Source organism: Dermacentor variabilis, chromosome 5 (assembly GCF_050947875.1).
Source record: "Dermacentor variabilis isolate Ectoservices chromosome 5, ASM5094787v1, whole genome shotgun sequence".
In the NCBI taxonomy this organism is placed as follows: domain Eukaryota; kingdom Metazoa; phylum Arthropoda; class Arachnida; order Ixodida; family Ixodidae; genus Dermacentor; species Dermacentor variabilis.
Genome location: NC_134572.1, coordinates 206,117,936 through 206,138,276, shown reverse-complemented (window position 1 = coordinate 206,138,276; position 20,341 = coordinate 206,117,936). Strand labels below are relative to the sequence as shown.

Below are 20,341 nucleotides of genomic sequence, written 5' to 3'. Positions count from 1 at the left end.
TATGACGGAGCAGTCGGCTCCTGTATCAACTAAGGCAGTGACCGCGTGGCCGTCGAGAAGCACGTCGAGGTCCCTTGTTCTTTGTCTTGCGTTGCAGTTAGGTCTCGGCGTCGCATCACGGCTGCGTCATGTTGAACTGAAGCTTGAACGTCGCGTCGTCTTTCGTCGGTGTGTTGTAGACTTTATGGCTTCGTCAAGACTTCGGCGTCTCGTTGATGTATTGTCGAGATCGTCTTTACGGCGTCTTCGTCACCGGCGGACGATATCTGTCAGATCGACAAACAGCAGCCGCTCCTCCATTGGTTGCTGACTATAGTTTTCCGAATACGGGCTGATGGACCGGCACCCGGCTGGGCCAGTGTATGGACTTGGCTGCGTCGCCAGGTAGCGGCATGGCGACGGAAAACGGGACGGTCGTTGAGGGCTCCACTGTATGACAGTTAGGTAGTCAGCGATGTCACGCGGGCTTTCGCATTGCTGTCGGTGCGGTGCATTGATGGCGAACCCTCACAGTCCCATTTCACGGTAAGGGTATCGGCAGTAGATGTGCCCGGCTCCTCCACAGTGATAGCAAGGTGGACGGTGGTCGGGGGCGCACCAAACCTCAGTCATTCTTGGAATGCTGCGTGGGCCGACGGCTTGGCATGCTGGCGCCGGGGTTGGTGCTGGACGACGTCACTGGGCCCTGCCGTGAGCGCGGAGGGGGAGCGTGTCGGCGGGCTGCAGTGGCGTATGTCATAGCTTGCGGCTGATCCTGCTGCAATTCAAGGGCTACTGCGAGTTGTCATTAGAGCTCTTCGTGTACGACGTCGGCAATCGAAGCCACTTGAGGCTGTGATGAAGGGAACAGCTTCTCTAACTCCTCCCGCAAGACCGCTGGGATAGTCTCGCGCAGGTCGTCGGTGACGAGTGACTGAATTCCTACGTAGTTTGTAGAGTTCATGCGGCGGTTGAATTGCCGGTTCCGCATTTCCAGTGTCATTTCGATGCTGGTGGCCTCGTCAAGAAACGCGTCTACGGTCTTCGGGTGGGCTTCGTACCATTCCTGCGAAAATTCCTCCTTTACACCACGCCTCTGTAGGCGGACTTTGTACTCCTCGGACATTTCCGGGTCGGCGTGGTGGAATAGGCGGCTCATTTCACCTGTAAAAATTGCAACATTCCCGTTTGGTAGCTGCACTCGGGCTTCCAATAGAACCTCGGCCCTTTTTTTGCGGACGATGCCCGTGAAGGTCCGTAAGAATACCGGAACAGCTCCACGTAGTAAGGGTCGACTCCCGGTTCTCGAACCAGGTCCTCCCGGCATCTTCTAAGGAGAACACGTGCCGCAGATTGTCCTAAATTATGGGGTTTATCGTGCCAAAACCACTTTCTGATTATGAGGCACGCCGTAGTGGAGGAATCCAGAAATTTGGACAACCTGGGGTTCTTTAACGTGCACCTGAATATAAGTACACGGGTGTTTTCGCATTTCGCCCCCATCGAAATGCGGCCGCCGCGGCCGGGATTTGATCCCGCGACCTCGTGCTAAGCAGCGCAACACCATAGCCACTGAGCAACCACAGCGGGTGCAGATTGCCCTCAAAGGTCCAGTTGTTGAATACCGAGATCCTTTCCAATGTCTCCAGCCAGGTTTCTGGATCCTCCGCCGAAGCTCCACGGAAGCTGGCTGGCTCTCTAGGTTCCTGGAGGACGATGGGGGACGCTGGTGCTGCGATTGTGGTCGTTGACTTGGTAACGATCTTCCTGGTCGTCTCAGACAAACGTCCGTGCTCCGGGGCAGTCCTTGCAGCCTGCGGCCAGGTCGCTGGTCCATGGCGACGGTGGTGTTGTCCTCGGGCTTCGTGCTTAGATAGCGGCTTTGCGGGGGCGTCCAGTACAGGAACGCGCAAGCACTTTCACCAGATGTCGCGTCGTAGTGGCGAACACGATCGGCGGTCATCGAAATCTGATCAGCGAGTCAAGCGCGTCGGCTTTTATACATCAGTCGTCGAATGTTCCAGAGTAATCGCTGAGACCCGCGTGTCTTCCACAATGTTGTAAATTATTTGCGTCGCGCATACATGCAATCAGATTACACAAGGTTCGGTCACAGACAGCGGATAGAACCATCGATAACATTGCAGAGACATGCGATACATGCAGGCGCGTCCTGCGCTGTGTGATAACATTTGTTAGGTGGTGAAACGTGGTCGGCCGATAAATATAAACAAGTACACGTGTCACTATTTCACCTCCAAAGTGTAGTACCGATGCATAATGTGCGTCAAAGCACCCCTTTCTATATACCGTTTGATAGGATTTGGTCACGATTGCAATCTCGCACCTCTTAACTACAATGTTACTTTCACATAGTTGAACGGAATAACATTTCCTCAGAAGAAAAATTGAAAAAAATCTCTCATTTGGCGGGAAGGCGATACATCGATTGCAGTAGGATTGCAGTAGGAAATTCGTGGACGAAGTGAGGATGTTAGCGTTATCGCGTCGTAAACATAGCCACCCAAACTAAATTAACGCCGATGGTGTCACGCGCGTACAAGCAAACATCTGGCTCGACGACCGCGTAAGCTCCGTGCCAAAACGCTGGAGTGAGAAAACGTGGCAGCAGCAGCAGCGCGTGAAGTGACATTAAAGTGACGAAGTGAAAAAAACTAAATCTTGCGATCCATCTCTTCGTCGCTTCCTCCACCATAACTGTGTTTATCTGCTGTTATTGACTTCATTACAAAATGCTTATTCCTTTCGATTGTGTAGCTGTTTCATCCCTATACAAATTTTGTAGTTGATTTCCTGTGCTATTTAATTCACTTTTTGTCAGGTACTTTTAATGTCTGCATCATCTTTTTTGTACATTTCTGTCATTGTTCGCTGTCTGCCAGGCGCTGCCACGCAAGCACTTTGAGGCATTGGTAATCCTCGTTGTCAGTGTATTCAGACTGGCACGAATAAATGCGCTATCTACCTAGCTATTGTGTTGTTTATCGCTTCAAGGAAAAGTGAGCGCTGAGAACAGACCGCACGCACAAAAGCTACGAGCCACCGACGACCCTAGACTCTGACCCCAGCGCAGATCGCTCTCAAGATACGGTTTGCAGCCGCGACATGCGCATTAGCAGCAGGAGTCCGTAGATCGCCGCCGCCTCTACCTGCTCCCCCGGCGCCTCGCAGCGTTGGGTGCATCGCGCACGACGAGAGACGGCGCACTTTCTGCCCGCTTCCGTCTCTTTTGCATGCGCGAGACTGAGCCGCGATCGTCGGCGCCCCTCGCACACTGGCGCACACAGCGTAATGCGCGCGGCCGCGCTTTTATCGCCCTTAGACACCATACGGAACCTCGCGGCGACGGCGGAAATGCGCTTGGAGTGTCCATTTAATCGCGATCGCAATAAAAAGTATATGATATATTGTGTTTTATCCTTCATGTGCATGTACTAAATATTGACACATTCAGTGCATTGTATATAAATATTTACTTTGAGGGTCATTACACGTTCATTTATAAATTCTGCTTTTTTTCTCGTGTTTTTGTCAATTCGTGTTTATTTGTAGTGCTCATTTAGTGCAGTGATTAAAAAAGTATAGGTACGTATGGCAGAGCTGTGTATTTACAAAATCACACAGCGTTTCAAATGCTTCATAAGCTAGAAAGGGCTGCGCTCTTTCTCGCTCACGGGCGTAATGGGGCTCTTCAAACTGCTACGTGCAGCTGTATTGCAACCTTTCGTAACCATAAAAAAGGGATAAAGATTTGATTTCGCATGTGTGACTTCCACGTTCCAATTTTATAAACTTGAATTATTTCTGCTATCGATAAGTACAAAACATAACTTGTTGTGTAGCAGCGTGTCCCATCTCGAATGCTTCGATAATTTCCCTTCTTCTAGCATCACTTTTGCCTAGACTCTTGCCTCCTGACACTTGGGTGTACAGCCGAGCTCTTCACCATCTCGCTGGAAGGACCCGATTGTAAAATCTGAAAGGATAGATGGCAGGCCCCCAAGCAGTCCCGAGCGCCTCCGCGCTCACCGGAATGCGCCTTCTTGTCGTCCGCTGCGGGTGCGAACAGAGAAACGCCATTGGCCGCTTCCTAGCGCGTGCGCACTCGAGCTCCAGTGCGCTTCGATTTTTCAAACTGAGCGGCGCGCCTCTGCGTCGACGTAGTAGTACGCATCGCTGGAGGTGCACCATGCAGGCGACTCTCTTCACGGCGCTCTTGCTGGTCATCTCGGCAGCCGTGACCAATTCGCGCGGCTGGGTTGCCTCCTCACAGGTGAGTGTGCTCACAATGCTCGGGTTAACTCTCCTAAAAAAACATATGATTGGCATAAACTTCTTTCTAGCAAACGTGAGAGAGGCCACAGGTCGTATGAATAGTATCGATACGGCTCACTCAACGGCAAATTGCAATAAATTACAAGTAACTTACCCAAATAAACGTACGAAACGGATTCTGGGGTTAAACAAAACTGGGATAACGTGTGACAATTTAGTTAACTTGAACAGCGCAGGATGCAATGCACTATATAAAATGCTGGTAAGAATGAATGATGTTGTACCAGCTCATTAAACTTGCAACAAAGGAAGTGAAGCAGTGAAGCAGTAAAAGCAGTGAAGAAGAAACTAGGAATTGGCGAGAAGCAGATGTACGCGTTAAGAGACAAAGCCGGCGATATGCTTACAAATATGGATGAGGTAGTTCAAGTGGCTGAGGAGTTCTATAGAGATTTATACAGTACCAGTGGCACCCACGACGATAATGGAAGAGAGAATATTCTAAATGAATTCGAAATTCCACAGGTAACGCCGGAAGCAGTAAAGAAAGCCTTGGGAGCTATGCAAAGGGGGAAGGCAGCTGGGGAGGATCAGGTAACAGCAGATTTGTTGAAGGATGGTGGGCAGATTCTTCTAGAGAAACTGTCCACCCTGTATACGCAATGCCTCATGACTTCGAGCGTACCGGAATCTTGGAAAAACGCTAACATAATCCTAATCCATGAGAAAGGGACGCCAAAAACTTGAACAATTATGGACCGATCAGCTTACTGCCAGTTGCCTACAAACTATTTACTACGGTAATCAAAAATAGAATCAGGAACACCTTAGACTTCCGTCAACCAAAGGACCAGGCAGGATTCCGTAAAGGCTACTCAACAATCGACCATATTCACACTATCAATCAGGTGATAGAAAAATGTGCGGAATATAACCAACCTTTATATATAGCTTTCATTGATTACGAGAAAGCGTTTGATTCAGTCGGAACCTCAGCAGTCCTGGAGGCATTGAGGAATCAGGGTGTAGAGGAGCCGTATGTAAAAATACTGAAAGATATCTATAGCGGCTCCACAGCTAGCGTAGTCCTTCATAAAGAAAGCAACAAAATCCCAATAAAGAAAGGCGTCAGGCAGGGAGATACGATCTCTCCCATGCTATTCACAGCACGTTTACAGGAGGTATTCAGAGACCTGGATTGGGAAGAATTGGGGATAAGAGGTAATGGTGAATACCTTAGCAACTTGCGATTCGCTGATTTTATTGCTTTCCTTAGTAACTCAGGGAACCAACTGCAATGCATGCTCACTGACCTGGATGGGCAAAGCCGTAGGGTGGGTCTAAAGTTAATCTGCAGAAAACTAAAGTATTGTTTAACAGCCTCGGAAGAGAACAACAATTTACGATACGTAGCGAGGCACTGGAAGTGGTAAGGGAATACATCTACTTAGGACAGGTAGTGACTGCGGATGCGGATCATGAGACTGAAATAATCAGAAGAATAAGAATGGGCTGGGATGCGTTTGGCAGGCATTCTCAGATCGTGAACAGCAGGTTGCCATTATCCCTCAAGAGAAAAGTTTATAACAGCTGTGTCTTACCAGTACTCACGTACGCGGCAGAAACCTGGAGCCTTACGAAAAGGATTCTACTTAAATTGAGGACGACACAACGGGCTATGGAAAGAAGAATGATAGGTGTAACGTTAAGGGATAAGAAAAGAGCAGATTGGCTGAGGGGACAAACGCGAGTTAATGATATCTTAGTTGAAATCAAGAAAAAGAAATGGGCAGGACACGTAATGAGGAGGGAAGATAACCAGTGGCCAGTAAGAGTTACGGAATGGATTCCAAGGGAAGGGAAGCGTAGCAGAGGGTGGCAGAAAGTTAGGTGGGCGTATGAAATCAAGAAGTTTGCAGGGACAACATGGCCACAATTAGTACATGACCGGGGTAGTTAGACAAGTATGGGAGAGGCCTTTGCCCTGCAGTGGGCGTAACCTGGCTGATGATGATGATGATGAAAGGAAGTGAATTTCCAAGACAAGCGTTCACTCGCACAGTCTAGGCTTAATAAAATACAAGAGTACGATTGGGGCCAAATTGTGGTTTTAAATTCTCCTTGTCTTTCTCTATGTAGAACTGCAGCGGTATCCAATATTCTACATCGTAAAGAGCTTTTCGTATTAACATTCAGTTTTGAACATTACACGATACAGCTTATTTTGTCAACAGGAGTCACCACATTATCAGTGCCTTTGGTTGCCTGTACCTTCGGCAAATGCCTGGTGAAAATAATAGATCCAGAAACAACGATCATATATTAATAATGCCATGAAATGAGAAAAGCGAGAACAGACGTTGGATTTCTCCGAATATCTTTAGTTTTAAGCCAATTCTAGACAACATCAGTTACAGAGGGACTCTGGAGGACTCAAAACCAGGAGCTGCTTCTCCGATGCTTTTCTTAATGACATTAGGGGCACGGTTAAAAACCTACAACGCCTGAAAGCTGCACCGAATATTCTTAGTGGCAAACCAGTTTACTGGGTCCACTGTTTCCTCAAGCGCGTTACAAATCTGTAAGCCACTTTTAATGTACCAATAACTATTCGGCCTTTCATAGCTTTACGGAAAATTGGGCATCGTTTAAAAATTCGTACGTGACCATATCAGTAAAAAGTACATGATTTACAAGCACTTTCTTCTACACTCTAAGATAAAAGGGACTGAGAAAATAGAAAGCATCCGTTTTCCTCCTTCAGTCGAGAAAGTTTTTGACATAATCATGATTTATTGGCATCCCCTTTGAAACGACTCGGTGACAAATAGTCACCTGGTATGTTTCAGCTAATCGGATACGCTGTGCATGCTTTTCACTCTAGAATCTGGCTACATCTCTGTAACCTTAATTATAATGCAGGACCAACTAGCCCAACATTCCTAATCTCTTACCTGTTCCTTAAGACTTGTATATTTACCTTGTACTGTTACCTACGCTTGCAAAAAATAAGGTCCAATAAGTATCTTTGCTTTTTTTTCACCAATGCCCTAAACGTCTCCTGCTTAACTCTACCGCTGACTGGTTAAGGCTTCAGTTCACTTTATATCCCAGCGCTTGTGGAACGTGCACGTTAATTCTCGTTGGGTAGACAGACCATCGCATACCATTAGTATGAACTGAGTCTTGTCTCCGGAGATTCGTTGCTCCAGACAGATGGCTCATCCTGTAGCGTATATAGCGTAAACCATCCTAGTATATTTTCTCTCGTGTGCTTCTGCCCTGAGAACGCCAGCCGTAATCAGTCTAAACTGTTCAAGAGCGGTGGAGCGGTTGGACGCCTTCTGGACGCAGCGCTGAAGAGCTGCTGCTGTAGGGGGAAAGTTTTCATTTTGCCGGGGGGTGCGACTAGCTTGCCGAACCGATGTGTGTGTGTATATATACAGTGAAGCAGACGCGCGTATGAAGCGGTTTATTGACGTTTCGGCCGGGGTCCGGCCTTCATCAGAAACCCGACCCCGGCCGAAACGTCAATAAAGCGCTTCATACGCGCGTCTACTTCACTGTGAATATTTACCTGGACCCAGAACTGCTTTTTTTCTGGACACGTGGACTTGTGTATATTTTTCGGCTGAGCGTTTTACCCGTCTAAGACATGTTAGCATAAGTTTCTCGAATTTTATCGATGGTTCGTACCGAAGCTTGCATAATCTGATTGTATGTGTACGTGAATTCTGTAGAAATTTCTGGAAGGCACGCGGGCAACACCGATTACTCTGAAACCTTCGATGACTCGTGTATAAAAACCGACGCGCTTGACCAGCACATGATATTTTCGACGATCGCCGACTCTCTTCGCCGCTGCCGTGTGTATCTTATTTTGGAGGGCACACGTTCGCCAAATAAAACGCAAGTTTCAATACTCACAGTTTCGCAACTTTCTTCAACGTCACTACCACGCGACACCTGGTAGAGGTCCTTTTCATTCATGTACCGGACGCGCCCGACAAGTCGTAATGAACTAACCCCGACGAATACACTCTGATGTCGATTGCCTATCATGCGCCTCCAGTCACCCGCCGCGGCAAGATGACGTGGATGACGACGCCTTCCTTGGAATAATAAGAGTGGGCGACTTCGCTGAACAGCAACAAGCAGACACGGAGCTAAAAGGCCTGGTCGAGTATTTGTGAGGGAACACCGACGTTGTCCTTAGGGCATTTAAGCGAGCGTTGTCTTCGTTCTGGCATCAAAACAAACTAGTCCTCCAGAAGAACTTCTCCCCAGTCCGCGCCAACTACCCTCAACTTGCTAATAGAACACAATACGTAATCGCGAACAATTGGTCGTCTGCGGCCCTCGCGGCGTGTCGCAAGGGTTGGTTCTCGGTACTCTACTTTTTCTCATCTGCATTAATGATCTGGCTTCCTGTGTGAAATTTTCAACTATTAGGCTTTCTGCTGATGCCTGCGTTATAACGCAGGCATCACAAAATTACTAACCTCAATGATTCTCGTAAACTTCAAAACATTAATAACGTTCTGTTATGGTGTAACAAGTGGTCTATGAAGCTTAACTTAAGCAAATGTAAATGCATGCGCGTATCACAGCGCACCAATAATGCTCATCTGCATACATATTTCCTAAATAATAGCCTTCTCTCAGTTGTCTCATCGTACAAATACCTTGGACTAAACACCACCAGCAACCTTTCCTGGCGTATGCATGTCAATATTATATGTAGCAATGCCAATTGCATGTTGGGCTATTTGCGCCGAAACTTCTCATCCGCACCATCGTCACGGAAACTAACTCTTTAAAAAACATTAGTTCGCTCCAAACTAGAATACGCATGCGCCATATGGGGCCCGACTAACTTTACACTCATAAACAGCATGTAAGCCATTCAAAATCGTGCAGGGCATCTCATCTTATCAAACTACTCCCGACATGCTAGCGTTACCTCAATGAAGACAAAACTTACCTTGCCAGAACTTTCTTTTCCATCGTAGATGCTTCCGTCATAGATGTTCGGCGCCGCCGCCGCCGCAGCTGCCGCTGCTGCTGTTGTTGTTGTAATTGTTATTATTATTATTATTATAATTATTATTATTATTATTATTATTATTATTATTATTATTATTATTATTATTAAGGAAGATAACGAGTGCGAGCGCAGAGACAGCAGCATCAAGCAGCACCAAACGCGCAGCGGAGGCTTGAGCTAGGGGACTGTGCTCGGTGCATCCTAGAGCCGGCGGTCGCAATGAACCTCAATAAATTTCCTTTATATGTGGTGGAGCCGTGCGGGGTAACGCTCCCTCTACCATCCTGGAACTCCGTTCTCGAACGCTACCCTCTGCCACGCTGGACGCCAACCAGCAGACTCTCCCATCGCAACCCGTCCCTTGGGCTGGCTCCGTTAGCCAGCGTGAGCATCCTGTCTTCACCGTAACAGACGGCAACGACGTTGAAGATTCGCCGTCGTCCTATGAACGGGTGAGCGTTGACAATAAATGGAATTACTCGGACAAGCTGGATTGCGCATCATCCTACCTCACGCGGGTGTGGCCAGTCTCTGGGTCAGAAATCATGAGAGGGATATCCGAACATGGTCGGCGTTCAAGAGGTTGATTTCAGAAGTATTTGACCGACCGCCGTCAGAAAACTCCAACCTGAGTAGCGTTTGTCGACACTCGATTTGTGCAGGCGCGTAAACGCTGCCATGGCGGAAACGGAAAAGATCATGCACGTCATGAAGGGAATCGATGATGACGCGTTCCAAATGTTTCTGGCCAAGGACCAGCGCACTGTTGGCGACGTTATCAGCTTCTGCCAGAACTTTGATGAATTACGTGGGCAGCGAGCTCTGACAAGGCGACGTCCCCCACTAAATGCGGCGTCGCTGTGCAACCCGACCACCGGCCCCGAACAAGCCTCCCTGATAACCCAAATCAAGAGTTTTGTCCGCTGAGAAGTGACACGACAGCTATCTCTGGCGTCCCTCGCTCAGGAGTCTGCCAGGACGTCGCCGCCTCATCTTCGTAACGTGATCTATGAAGAGGTCGCGGAAGCGCTTCGGCTGTTCAAGCGCGGGATGCCGTGGCTTCACCGCTCACCTATGCTACGGTTGCTGCAATGAACCCTCGCAGTGTGGCCGTATGTAGTTTCCAGCAGCCTGTGCACCGCCCTCCCCCTCCGGTCCCCTGGGCCACAACTGCCGTCGCGAACCCGTGGCGTACGCCTGATAATCGCCCTTTATGCTTTGCATGTAGGTATCCTGGTCATGTCGCAAGATTCTGCCGCCGCCGATCGCAGGCGTTCGATGACGATCGACGAGCACCCTATGTGCTCCCTGATCCAAATTCGACCCATCACCAGCTAGCTCCCAGCTTGATCGCTATCCTCGCTTCGAACGCTTCCGGTCACCCTTCCCACGTCGTCAATCGCTTTCCCCGATGCGTCAACGACCCGTCTCTAACGAAGAGGGAAACTAGAAAACGCAATTCCCGAAGCAAGAGCTGCGCAATTCTCGACATGGCGAAGTCCTCCTCCTTTACCTGCCAAGGTCATTGATGTGTCTTTCGAAGATATCGCCACAACCGCTCTCGTCGATACCGGTGCCGCTATATCAGTTATGGATGCCAGGTTTTGCCGCTCGTTTCGTAAAGTTACGACGTCTCTGTCTGGATTGTCGGTTCGAGTGCTCAACCCATTTGCCCTACCGCTGCTTCTACAGTCCGTGTAACCATATAGGACGTTTTATACACGATTGACTTCATAGTTTTTTTCAACTTGCTCCCACGCCATTATTCTAGGATGGGATTTTTTCTCACGCACCATGCCATCATGAATTGCGCTCGGGCTGAAATTGAACTTGTTAGGCTCGGTTGCTTTACCGCAATGCCGACAAATGACCCGTTGCTCGTCGCCACGCAGGTGTTCATAGCTATCGTAACCGACGAGCAGCTGTCATAACGGATAACTCCGCCTATCAACACGCCAGTGGAGTGTGCGCTTCTGCCCCTCATCAATGAAGCTTGCACGTGGTCACCTTTTACGCCATCTGGCGCCTGCATCGCAGGAATCGACTACGCAACTTCATCTGTGTCAGCGCCGCCATGCGACATCTGGATGCTAGATTCCCTGTGGAAAGTCCCATCGGCACTGACACCCGTGCTCCAGCCAAGTATTAAGCAGCCGCAATTGTCAACACCGCTTTGTGGGCTCGGATGCTGTCCCACAACGCATACAAATAATCCGTTGCTCTTTGCCACGCAGGTTCGTAACAAGTATAGTCTTTTTTGAAAGAAGTCTAGCAATCATCTTCTGGTTCAGCTGCCGAGCTCCCGGTGCTGTGTCGCTGTTGCTGTTGAGAGTGTATGTGCCGTTTGGTCCTTGCCTTTCTTGTCCGGAGACATCGAATCTAACACAGGTCCCGATAGTGCTGACCTTGTACTAAAAAAACTGCCAGAACTATCAGCTGGCCAAAAAGAAACAATAACAGGAATGAAAGAGATAAAAAATGAACTACTCGCTACGAATAAGATGGTGTCCGATTTGAATTCCCGAGTGACAGTAGTCGAAAAACTTTGCCAAAGCACCATCCCGTTACGAAAGGAAATTGAGGCCGTAAAAGTAAAAACTACTCAAATTCATGACCTAGCCACTTGCTTGGAACGGCGTATGGATGACGCTGAAAACCGATCACGTAGAAATAACCCAATTTTTTATGGTGTTCCTGGTACTAATCCCTCGGAAACTCCCAGCACCTTAATATTAACATAGATACAAAAGAACTTCAACGGTCACATCGTCTCGGGAGGGGTACCACTGGGTTCCGTCGCCCTATAATTGTTAAATTTACATACTTTAAGACAAAAGAGACTGTCCTATCAGATGGCCGCAAGTTAAAAGGCACTGAACACAGTGTCGGCGAAGATTTTTCGGAGGCTGTGCAGACCGCCCGCAAGCACCTTGTTACTTTTGCGAAAGCAAAATGGGCTCGCTTTTCATTGCGTTACAAAACATTGCACCTAGGTACTAAACGCTACATATTTGACGAGACATCACAGACCGTCACAGAAACAGCATAGCAACCCTTGTGCAAAAACCAGCGTCTTCCAGTGCCTTCCAGTGTGAAACCAGCGGGGTTTTTGGCCCTGGATCGCACTGGGTACGCTGGCGCATTCTTGAACGAAACCACGCCAACGAAGAGGACTTCGCGTTTTTTAGTAGTTCGCACGTGACATATGACTGGGATTCGCCGTTGTCGCAGTGTTATGGAGTGGACATGAAACGCAAAAGTCGTTCAGACGCGCGTCTACGGACCCCGAGTTCGAAGCCTACCGTTGATTGATATTATCGCACCAATAACAAAGGTGAGGTGATTCGTGCGCTTCCACTTTTCCTATTATACTAAAAAGGTTCTGAGGCTGAAATACACACATTTCAGCTTTCGCTACCTACCCGCGCCGAGATCGGTCCCCACCGAAGCTTAGGCCTAGCGTATCCGCCAAGTCCATCTGCACTCTATCGGCGCGTCTAGGCTCAGGAATCAAGAAGTCTAACAAGGTTAAATCGCTCTATATTTCAGCTTTCACATCGGTGTTCTTAAAAACACCATTTTTTCATGTCTACAGTGCCAGCACAAGAAGCGATGACCGCCGATGTGACGGGACATAAACACAGGAATACCTGCTGTCGCCGAAGGCACCCAGCACCAGCGTGCGCTTCTCTGACGAAGATATATGACTAGACAAACGTGTTCAATGAAAGGCATCACTCAACTAAGAAAGCATTGCGTATTCCTCGCCTGAAGAACAAGAAACGGCTATCGAATTCGGCAGTAACAGCCGATACAGAGTCCCGGGTCGATGCTCATTTAGTACTTTTTTCCAAGTTAAAATACCAAAGCCCAAGTTAAAATCGATGTTGTGGCACTTCCGAGGATGGTACTGAATACGGACAGCAAATTTTTCCTTGTGTACAGGCGTGACGTTTAGTTCCTGGGCGATAGGCTATCTATCATGTCTGTGTGAGACGTATCTCTGAAACTAAAACTGACTTTGACACGGCGAATCCATCTGGTGCCGTGGCGTAGCAGTAATGTACCGGGCTTGGGATCAGTAGGTGGGATGATCGAATCCTGGTCATCGCACTGCTATTCTTACGTTTTTTTTCGTTTCTTTTATTGCACAAGAACGCTGTCTGAAGCTTTCTGTATTAAAAAAAATATATACGGCGTCCAGGCCACGCGTATTTAACGCGCTAGAGCTGTTTTTCGCACCGGTAGCCAGCGCCTCCCATTACCCTGCGCCTGCCCAGCGCCCCAGCACCCAGCGCGCGGAACTGAGCCCATAATCCGGCGTACTGCGTCCCAGTGGCACTGGGTTTTGCAATAGTGAATCGCATTATCCTACGAATCGAAGAACTCGCCCTGCAATCCAGCGGAATAATCTGTCTTATTCAGTAATTTTCACGAACATACGCAGCTTTCTACCAAATCGTGAATACTTATCAACCTCATGTCATCATGCGCCGGTAACTTACTGATACTCATGGAAACGGGGTTTACAAAAAAAAAGAAACTTGTGACGCAGAAGTCCTGGCCGACCTTCCCAACTTCGACGTTTATCGATGTGGTCGGAGAGACGCACGTGGTGGAGGTGTTCTCATTGCCGTGAACCAACAATTGTCGTGCACACGAGTTCACATTGACAGCCACTTGGAAGCACTGTGGTTAAAACGTCAATGTTACCCACAAACACTACTGCTGGGTGTTTGTTACAGACCCCTCACCATCAACCGGACTTTTCTAATCTCCTAAACAACATATTAAATGAAATAACGTCAAAGTAGCCAAATGCTGTTACTCTCCTTTTTGGGGACTAAATTTCCTGACATTAACTGGTACAATTACAATGCTTTACTAACAAATCAAACTGAGGCAAGCTACTTTATAGAAGTCTGTTTAAATTGCAATTTAACATAGCTAGTACTCGAGCCAACCCGTGTGTCGGGGACCTCAGCCAACATTTTAGTTCTTATACTAACCAGTCATCCTGAAAGCTTAACATCCCTCACATATATTCGTGAGATTAGTGATCACAAAGTTATTAATGGTGCTTTCACTTTCGCTCCCCTATGACGCGACATACACGAGGAGGTAATTTGTCTATATGGCAAAGGTAGCTATGCGGGTATAAATATTTAAACGCATTCCTTTCTTCCTTTGCAGTAGAATTTCATAACCAGTCGATTTATGATAACTGTATGTTTTCTAAAAACAAACTATGTGAACTAAAGAACCACCCAGACGTTGCGGTGTGAACTTCTCCTCTTGTCCTTTGTGTCTTTCGACTGGTTTATTCCTTCAAGTATGTACCAACTGGCCCGGATTTCAACCCTTCTGCAAAAGAACCAATTTATTCCGAGCATAACCGTTCGATCTAATAAAAAAAAACCATGGTCCACGAGATCCTTAAAACGACTAGAAAATAAAAAAACTTTATGGCCACGCTAAAGTTAAGGCAAGCTCAATTGCATGGTAGAAATATTACGCTGCTGAAACTGCGTACTTATTAGAATTTGCGCTGCCAAGCGAACCTTTCTTTACTATGACCTGCCAAACATTTTACGTATTAATCAAGAAAATTCTGGCAGGTTATAAACCCCAAAAAAGTGCATATCAATACTTTTATTAACGAGCTTGGTGAATCGGTGACAGATTTAATCTGCGCTAATATGTTCAACAACGCCTTTTCTTCAGTCTTCACTGGTGAACTGGAGACATTTCCTCCTCGGGCAACCATGAATATACAATGCGACATGTCAACCACCACAGTAACAATACGTGGGCCTTTATCTGTGATAGAAAACATTCAGTTGTCTTCATCATCTGACATCAATGACATTAACTCTAAACTGCTAATAAACACGAAACACATTCCTGCGGTGGTTTTCTATTTGTTATTTTCACAGCCGCTTTCCACAGGCACCATGCAGACGAGTGGAAGCTGGGGAAGGTTATTCCAGTCTACAAATCGGACAACAAATATTCTCCCCTAAATAACCGCCCCATATCATTGCCAAGCGTTCCCTGAAAGATCATGGAGCATGTAATCTACTCTCATATTATGAACTTTCTAGACCCTAACAACTTCTTTCATCCTTCGCAGCACGGGCTCCGCAGGGTCCGTTTTGGCGACACGTAGCTTGCACTATTTCTTCATGATGTGCATGCTAATCTTGACAGTGTTAGGATTCGGGGGCTCAATCCCATCGCTCGTAATCAGTTGTCAAGATTGCAATCGGGCATGAATAAAAGGTAGCTGGCCCATGCCGTCTTCCAACTTATCCACGCTGAGGACGTTGTTCAAGGGAAGGACTGCTTCTCATCGATAAAGTGGAATATAGGTTTATTTACAGTATCTACTAAGGATGTTGTAGTTCATCAGTCTTGCATGACTGCGAGAGAAGGTACCTCAGTCTAACATTACTGCTTGAGAAAGTGCACTGAGCTGCCGCACAAACGGTTTATAAACACTCGGTCCTCCCTTGATCCCAAGTTGAAGGAAACGTTCGTCCAGTCGTCGTAAACAAGCCGCCTCTCTGCGGGACGGCTTACACACACACACACACTTCCGCACAGGTTCACGGTCCGGAGCCGACGTCAGAAGTACTTCGTAGAACTCCGGGCTTACTCCAGGAAAGGCACCTTTTATTCCCCTAGCTGACCTCCGCAGCGCGCCGCCAGGTGCCCATTGGCTTGCATCTTCAATGGCGTGTGGAAAGAAGGCTCGAACTACGTTTCCTCGGGGACTCCCTCATTCACAGCAGACCAGGTTGGCGGTGGCGGGTTCAGGCACAAAGCCTGCTTCATCGCACTTATCTTGGCTCCAGCGACGGAAAGTCGAGGACGCGCGTATTGTTCTTCACACACAGTCAACTTAGTGACGCCGTGGCTAGAGGTTTGCGGTGGCGTTCCAGGAAAGTTGACGCCGCTGTCGCAACTGGCTGCCGAAACTTGCACCTCAGCTGGACCATTCTTAACAGCGCCTCCACGTTCTTAACAACAGTAACATACAAGAAGATGCTATTTTTTGGATTACGCGAAAGCGTTTAACAATATGTCTCAACAACGCCTATTACAAAAGCTTTCTCGTTTGCATTTGCATCATGATATCCTCAAATGGCTTGAGCGATTCCTGAGTAACCGCTCGCAGTATGTCTCATTTAATAACCACGCTTTAAACATTACACTCGTCACATCAGGCGTACCACAGGGGTCCGGCCATCTTTTCTTAATTTACATTAACGACTTACCCTTGCATGTGTCCTGCCATATCCGTATGTTTGCCTATGACTGCATTATTTACCGTGCAGTCAATACCATCCAAGACCAAACAACTCTTCGATCCGACCTTAACCGTGTACAAAATGGTGTGATCTTTGGCTGCTGACACTCAACTCTAATAAATGCAAACTTGTGTCGTTTACCCGTCATCACCCGCTTTGCTGTTCTTATTGGATTCGTGATGTCATCGTGGAATTAGTAGAATCCTACAAGTACTTAGGTATCACCTTGGCTAGTGATCTAGCCTGCAATGCGCATGTTAGTAATGTTATTTCATCGGCTAACAAAACATTGGGATTTCTAAGACGTCACCTTCACCTTGCTCCATTGCATGTAAAACTGTTAGCCTATAGATCATTGGTAAGAACGAAACTCGAATACGTATATGCCATTTGCGATCCGCATCAAGCATATCTCGCCAATGCCGTCGAGGCAGTTCAAATCGCGCCATCAGGTATATTCATTCCACATACTCTCACCCCCCCCCCCAACATCAGCATATCATATTTAAAAAAAATGAATCTTCCTTATCGCTTCTATCTTTCGTCGCCGCATTGCCACCCTATCCCTCTTCCACAGGTTCTGCTATTCGACGCTTAATCGACCACCATACATTGTTCCCCCAACGCACCGGTCATTACGCATTGGCTATCCCAAGAAGGTAGCACAAGTACATTACACGAAAATATACATTTCGAGCCTCATTTTTATACCTTGCATCAAGAGACTGGAATGGCATTCGTCACCGAATCGCCGCCATCACCTGCTCTTCACAATTTTTTCAATATGTAACAACTTTTCTACTTACAGAATTGAATGCATTATGGTGGTGATAAACTTTATTGAAAGGGGACAAAGGGGTCAAAGGGGACGTGGCTGAGGGATTGGGCTCAAGTAAGGCCCTGGGCGTGCTTGGCCTTCTCCGCCCAGTCCACCAGTTCAAGTTGCCCGGAACTGAGCCAGGCTGTCCAGTCAGTCTCGCTGCTGACGGGGGGATGAGAAAACGGGAGGGAGGTGCATTCCCACCTTATGTGTGGGAGTGTTGCTGTTTCTGAACAGAGCCTGCATTGGTCGCTTTTCTTGCCCCTGTGATTTTGCTAGTGCAGTTTGGGTGTGGGCATGTGTTTGTCTGAAGTCGCCGAAAAGCGACCGCTTGCGTTTTATCGAGTTGCTTGGCCGGTGGTGGGAGCGCGCGACGCCTCAAGCGATACCTATGGGCTATTTCATTATAAGTTTCGCAGGGTACCTCGTGTCTATCCTCCTCATTTGCGCCGTTCGCATCCGCGCACGAGGCTCCGCGCGCGAGGTCTCGAGCCAAACTGTTAGCCGACGCGTTGCCGGGCACAGCCGCGTGAGCGGGGGTCCACACGAGGGTTTTCAAGCCGTTTAGGGGCGTCGTGTAAGGACATGGTACGACTGTTTGGAAATTCTGCCGCCGACGAAATTGCCGATGGCCTGCTTGCTGTCGCTGATGACGGTATTCGCTTCCGCATGCATGGCCATGGCAATCGCGGTTTCCTCGGCTTCCTCCACTCGGCGAGCCGTGATTGTTGTGTGTTTTATCAATCCTCCGTTGTGATCCGCTACCACCGCGGTCATGAGGCCGCCACGAGGGTGTATGGCTGCGTCTTTGTAGACCACTCCATCTTGTGAACCGTTGCGTCGCCAAATGGTTTCACTACGGGCCTGCCGACGGCCCTGGTGGAGCTCGGGGTTCATGTTGCGAGGTAGAGGTGGGGCATAAATATGCCCCCTGACCTTTCGCGGAATCGTCATGTACTCTGTAACCTCGGAGATAGCCTCGGGACTAAGCTTCCGGAGGAGTGTGCGTCCAGCCGGGGTTGGTGAGAGACGACGGACTTGGGCTGTGTGGTGAGCGTCTAAGAGCTCCTCGATCGTGTTGTGCATGCCTGAGGCCTCTAGCTTTGCGGTGGCCCCGTGGTCCGGAAGGCCCAGGGCTGCCTTTGTGCTTCGTCTGATCATTGTGTTTAATTTGGCTAAGTCCGTGGCTGCGAGTTTGACATATGGTGTTGAGTACATGGTTCTGCTGGTTATGTATGCCTGCACAAGTCGAAGAAGATCGCCCTCGCCCATGCCGTGGTGCCGATTAGCCACCCGGCGAATGAGCTGTAGTGTGTAGTTGGTCGCCCTCTTGTGTTCCTTTAACCTGAGCCCGCAGCGCAGTGTGTTCTGAAAGTCTAGCCCCAATATTTTGATACTGGGGCGCTCCGGCATGGTAAGTTCTCCGACCTTAAGTTCAAGGAAGCGCCTCCTCCGTGGTAATCCCCTGGGACAGCTATTTCTGCCGGGCTTGATCAGCAGGTATTCGGGCTTTTCGGGTGAGCACGTCAGGCCCCTCGACTCCGCACAGGCTTGTACTACGTCGATTCCGCGTTGCATGATCTCTTGAAGAGTTTGTGGGTCATCCGCTACGGCCCATAACGACACTTCGTCAGCGTAGAGGCTGTGGTGAAGCCCGGGGATAGAGCACAGCAGGTGCGGGAGCCCGCGCATCGCCGCGTTAAAGAGAAAAGGGGAGATGACTGATCCCTGCGACATGCCTCGGCTCCCCAACTCTATAGTGTCAGTTTCATGTTCGCCGACTTTGATCCGGCACTTCCGGTCGGTGAGAAAGTTTCGCACGTATTAGTATACTCGGTTTCCGACACCCAGTTGGGTCAGGCCCTCGAGCACCGCTACAAGGGCGACATTGTCGAAGGCCTTCTTCATGTCGAGGCCCAGGAGGCACCGGAATCGGCGAGCGTCCGCCGGACTTTCGGGTTGCATCACCTGCCTTTTTAATTGAAGGAGCACATTTTGGCAGGACAGGTGTGGCCTGATACCAAACATAGAGCAAGGGAACTCGTCCCCATCTTCTACGTGTTCATTCAGATGGTCTAGGACCACGTGCTCCATGGCGCCCGTCTTCCAGCATTCATTCATGAACTCGGTGAGCTGCTCCATTGCGGCCTCGTCCAGGTTGCGTAGGATCTTGCTCGTAACGCGGTCCGAACCCGGCGCCAAGTTCGTTCGCATATTGAAGGCGGCGACCGACACCTCAGGGAACGTAGTCTGCGTCTATGTGCGCGTTCGGCCGGCCGTGGTAGGCCGCAGGTAATGGTGTCTTGAATTGCGGGCCGATGTACTTGTCTCGCATCTCGGCCAGGAACGCCCCAGGGTCCTGAGGATGCCTATGGATTAACTTGGCCACGTTTCTTCTGCCTTCGGCCCTGTTGGTGTCCGGGTCTAGGAGGTGGCGTAGGAGGTGCCACGTTCGAGCTGCGCTGAGGCGTCCCCTCATGCGATCACATATTTGGTACCATAGCTGCCTGGTGACCTCGGTCGCGTGATCGGAGATCTATGCGTCGAGTCGAGTGATTCTTTCCTTTAGGGCTTGGTTATCTTTCCCCTGCTGTTGCCAATGCTGGAGCATGTTCGGTCTTGCCTGCCACATGTGGAGCAGCCTGCTGTCAACGTTGGAGGTTTCCGGGGCGTCTTCCGGGCCAAGATGTTCCGTATGCTCTTCCACGTCGCCTAGGAGTTGGCTCGTCCAGGATGAGATATTGGCGATGGATCCCTCACTGGCTGGCATTCCTCTGGACTCGCGGAATTTGACCCATTTTGTAACTGTGAAGCGATGCTTCCGGCGACGCTTGCCATGTGCATAGATTTCCGTGTGAAGGATGCAGTGGTCGCTTCCCAGAGTTT

The 20,341-nt window shown here is 48.8% G+C and overlaps 1 protein-coding gene across 1 annotated transcript in view; it reads left to right on the top strand.

Annotated features, from left to right (window-relative positions):
- The first annotated feature begins 4,152 nt into the window (after positions 1-4,152).
- Positions 4,153-20,341, top strand: part of spab (space blanket) — a 327,616-nt gene continuing 311,427 nt past the window's right edge. Inside the window, exon 1 of the mRNA XM_075693943.1 lies at positions 4,153-4,273. Coding sequence (XP_075550058.1) covers positions 4,190-4,273 — 84 coding nt within the window. The 5' untranslated portion in view covers positions 4,153-4,189. The remainder of the gene's footprint in view (positions 4,274-20,341) is intronic.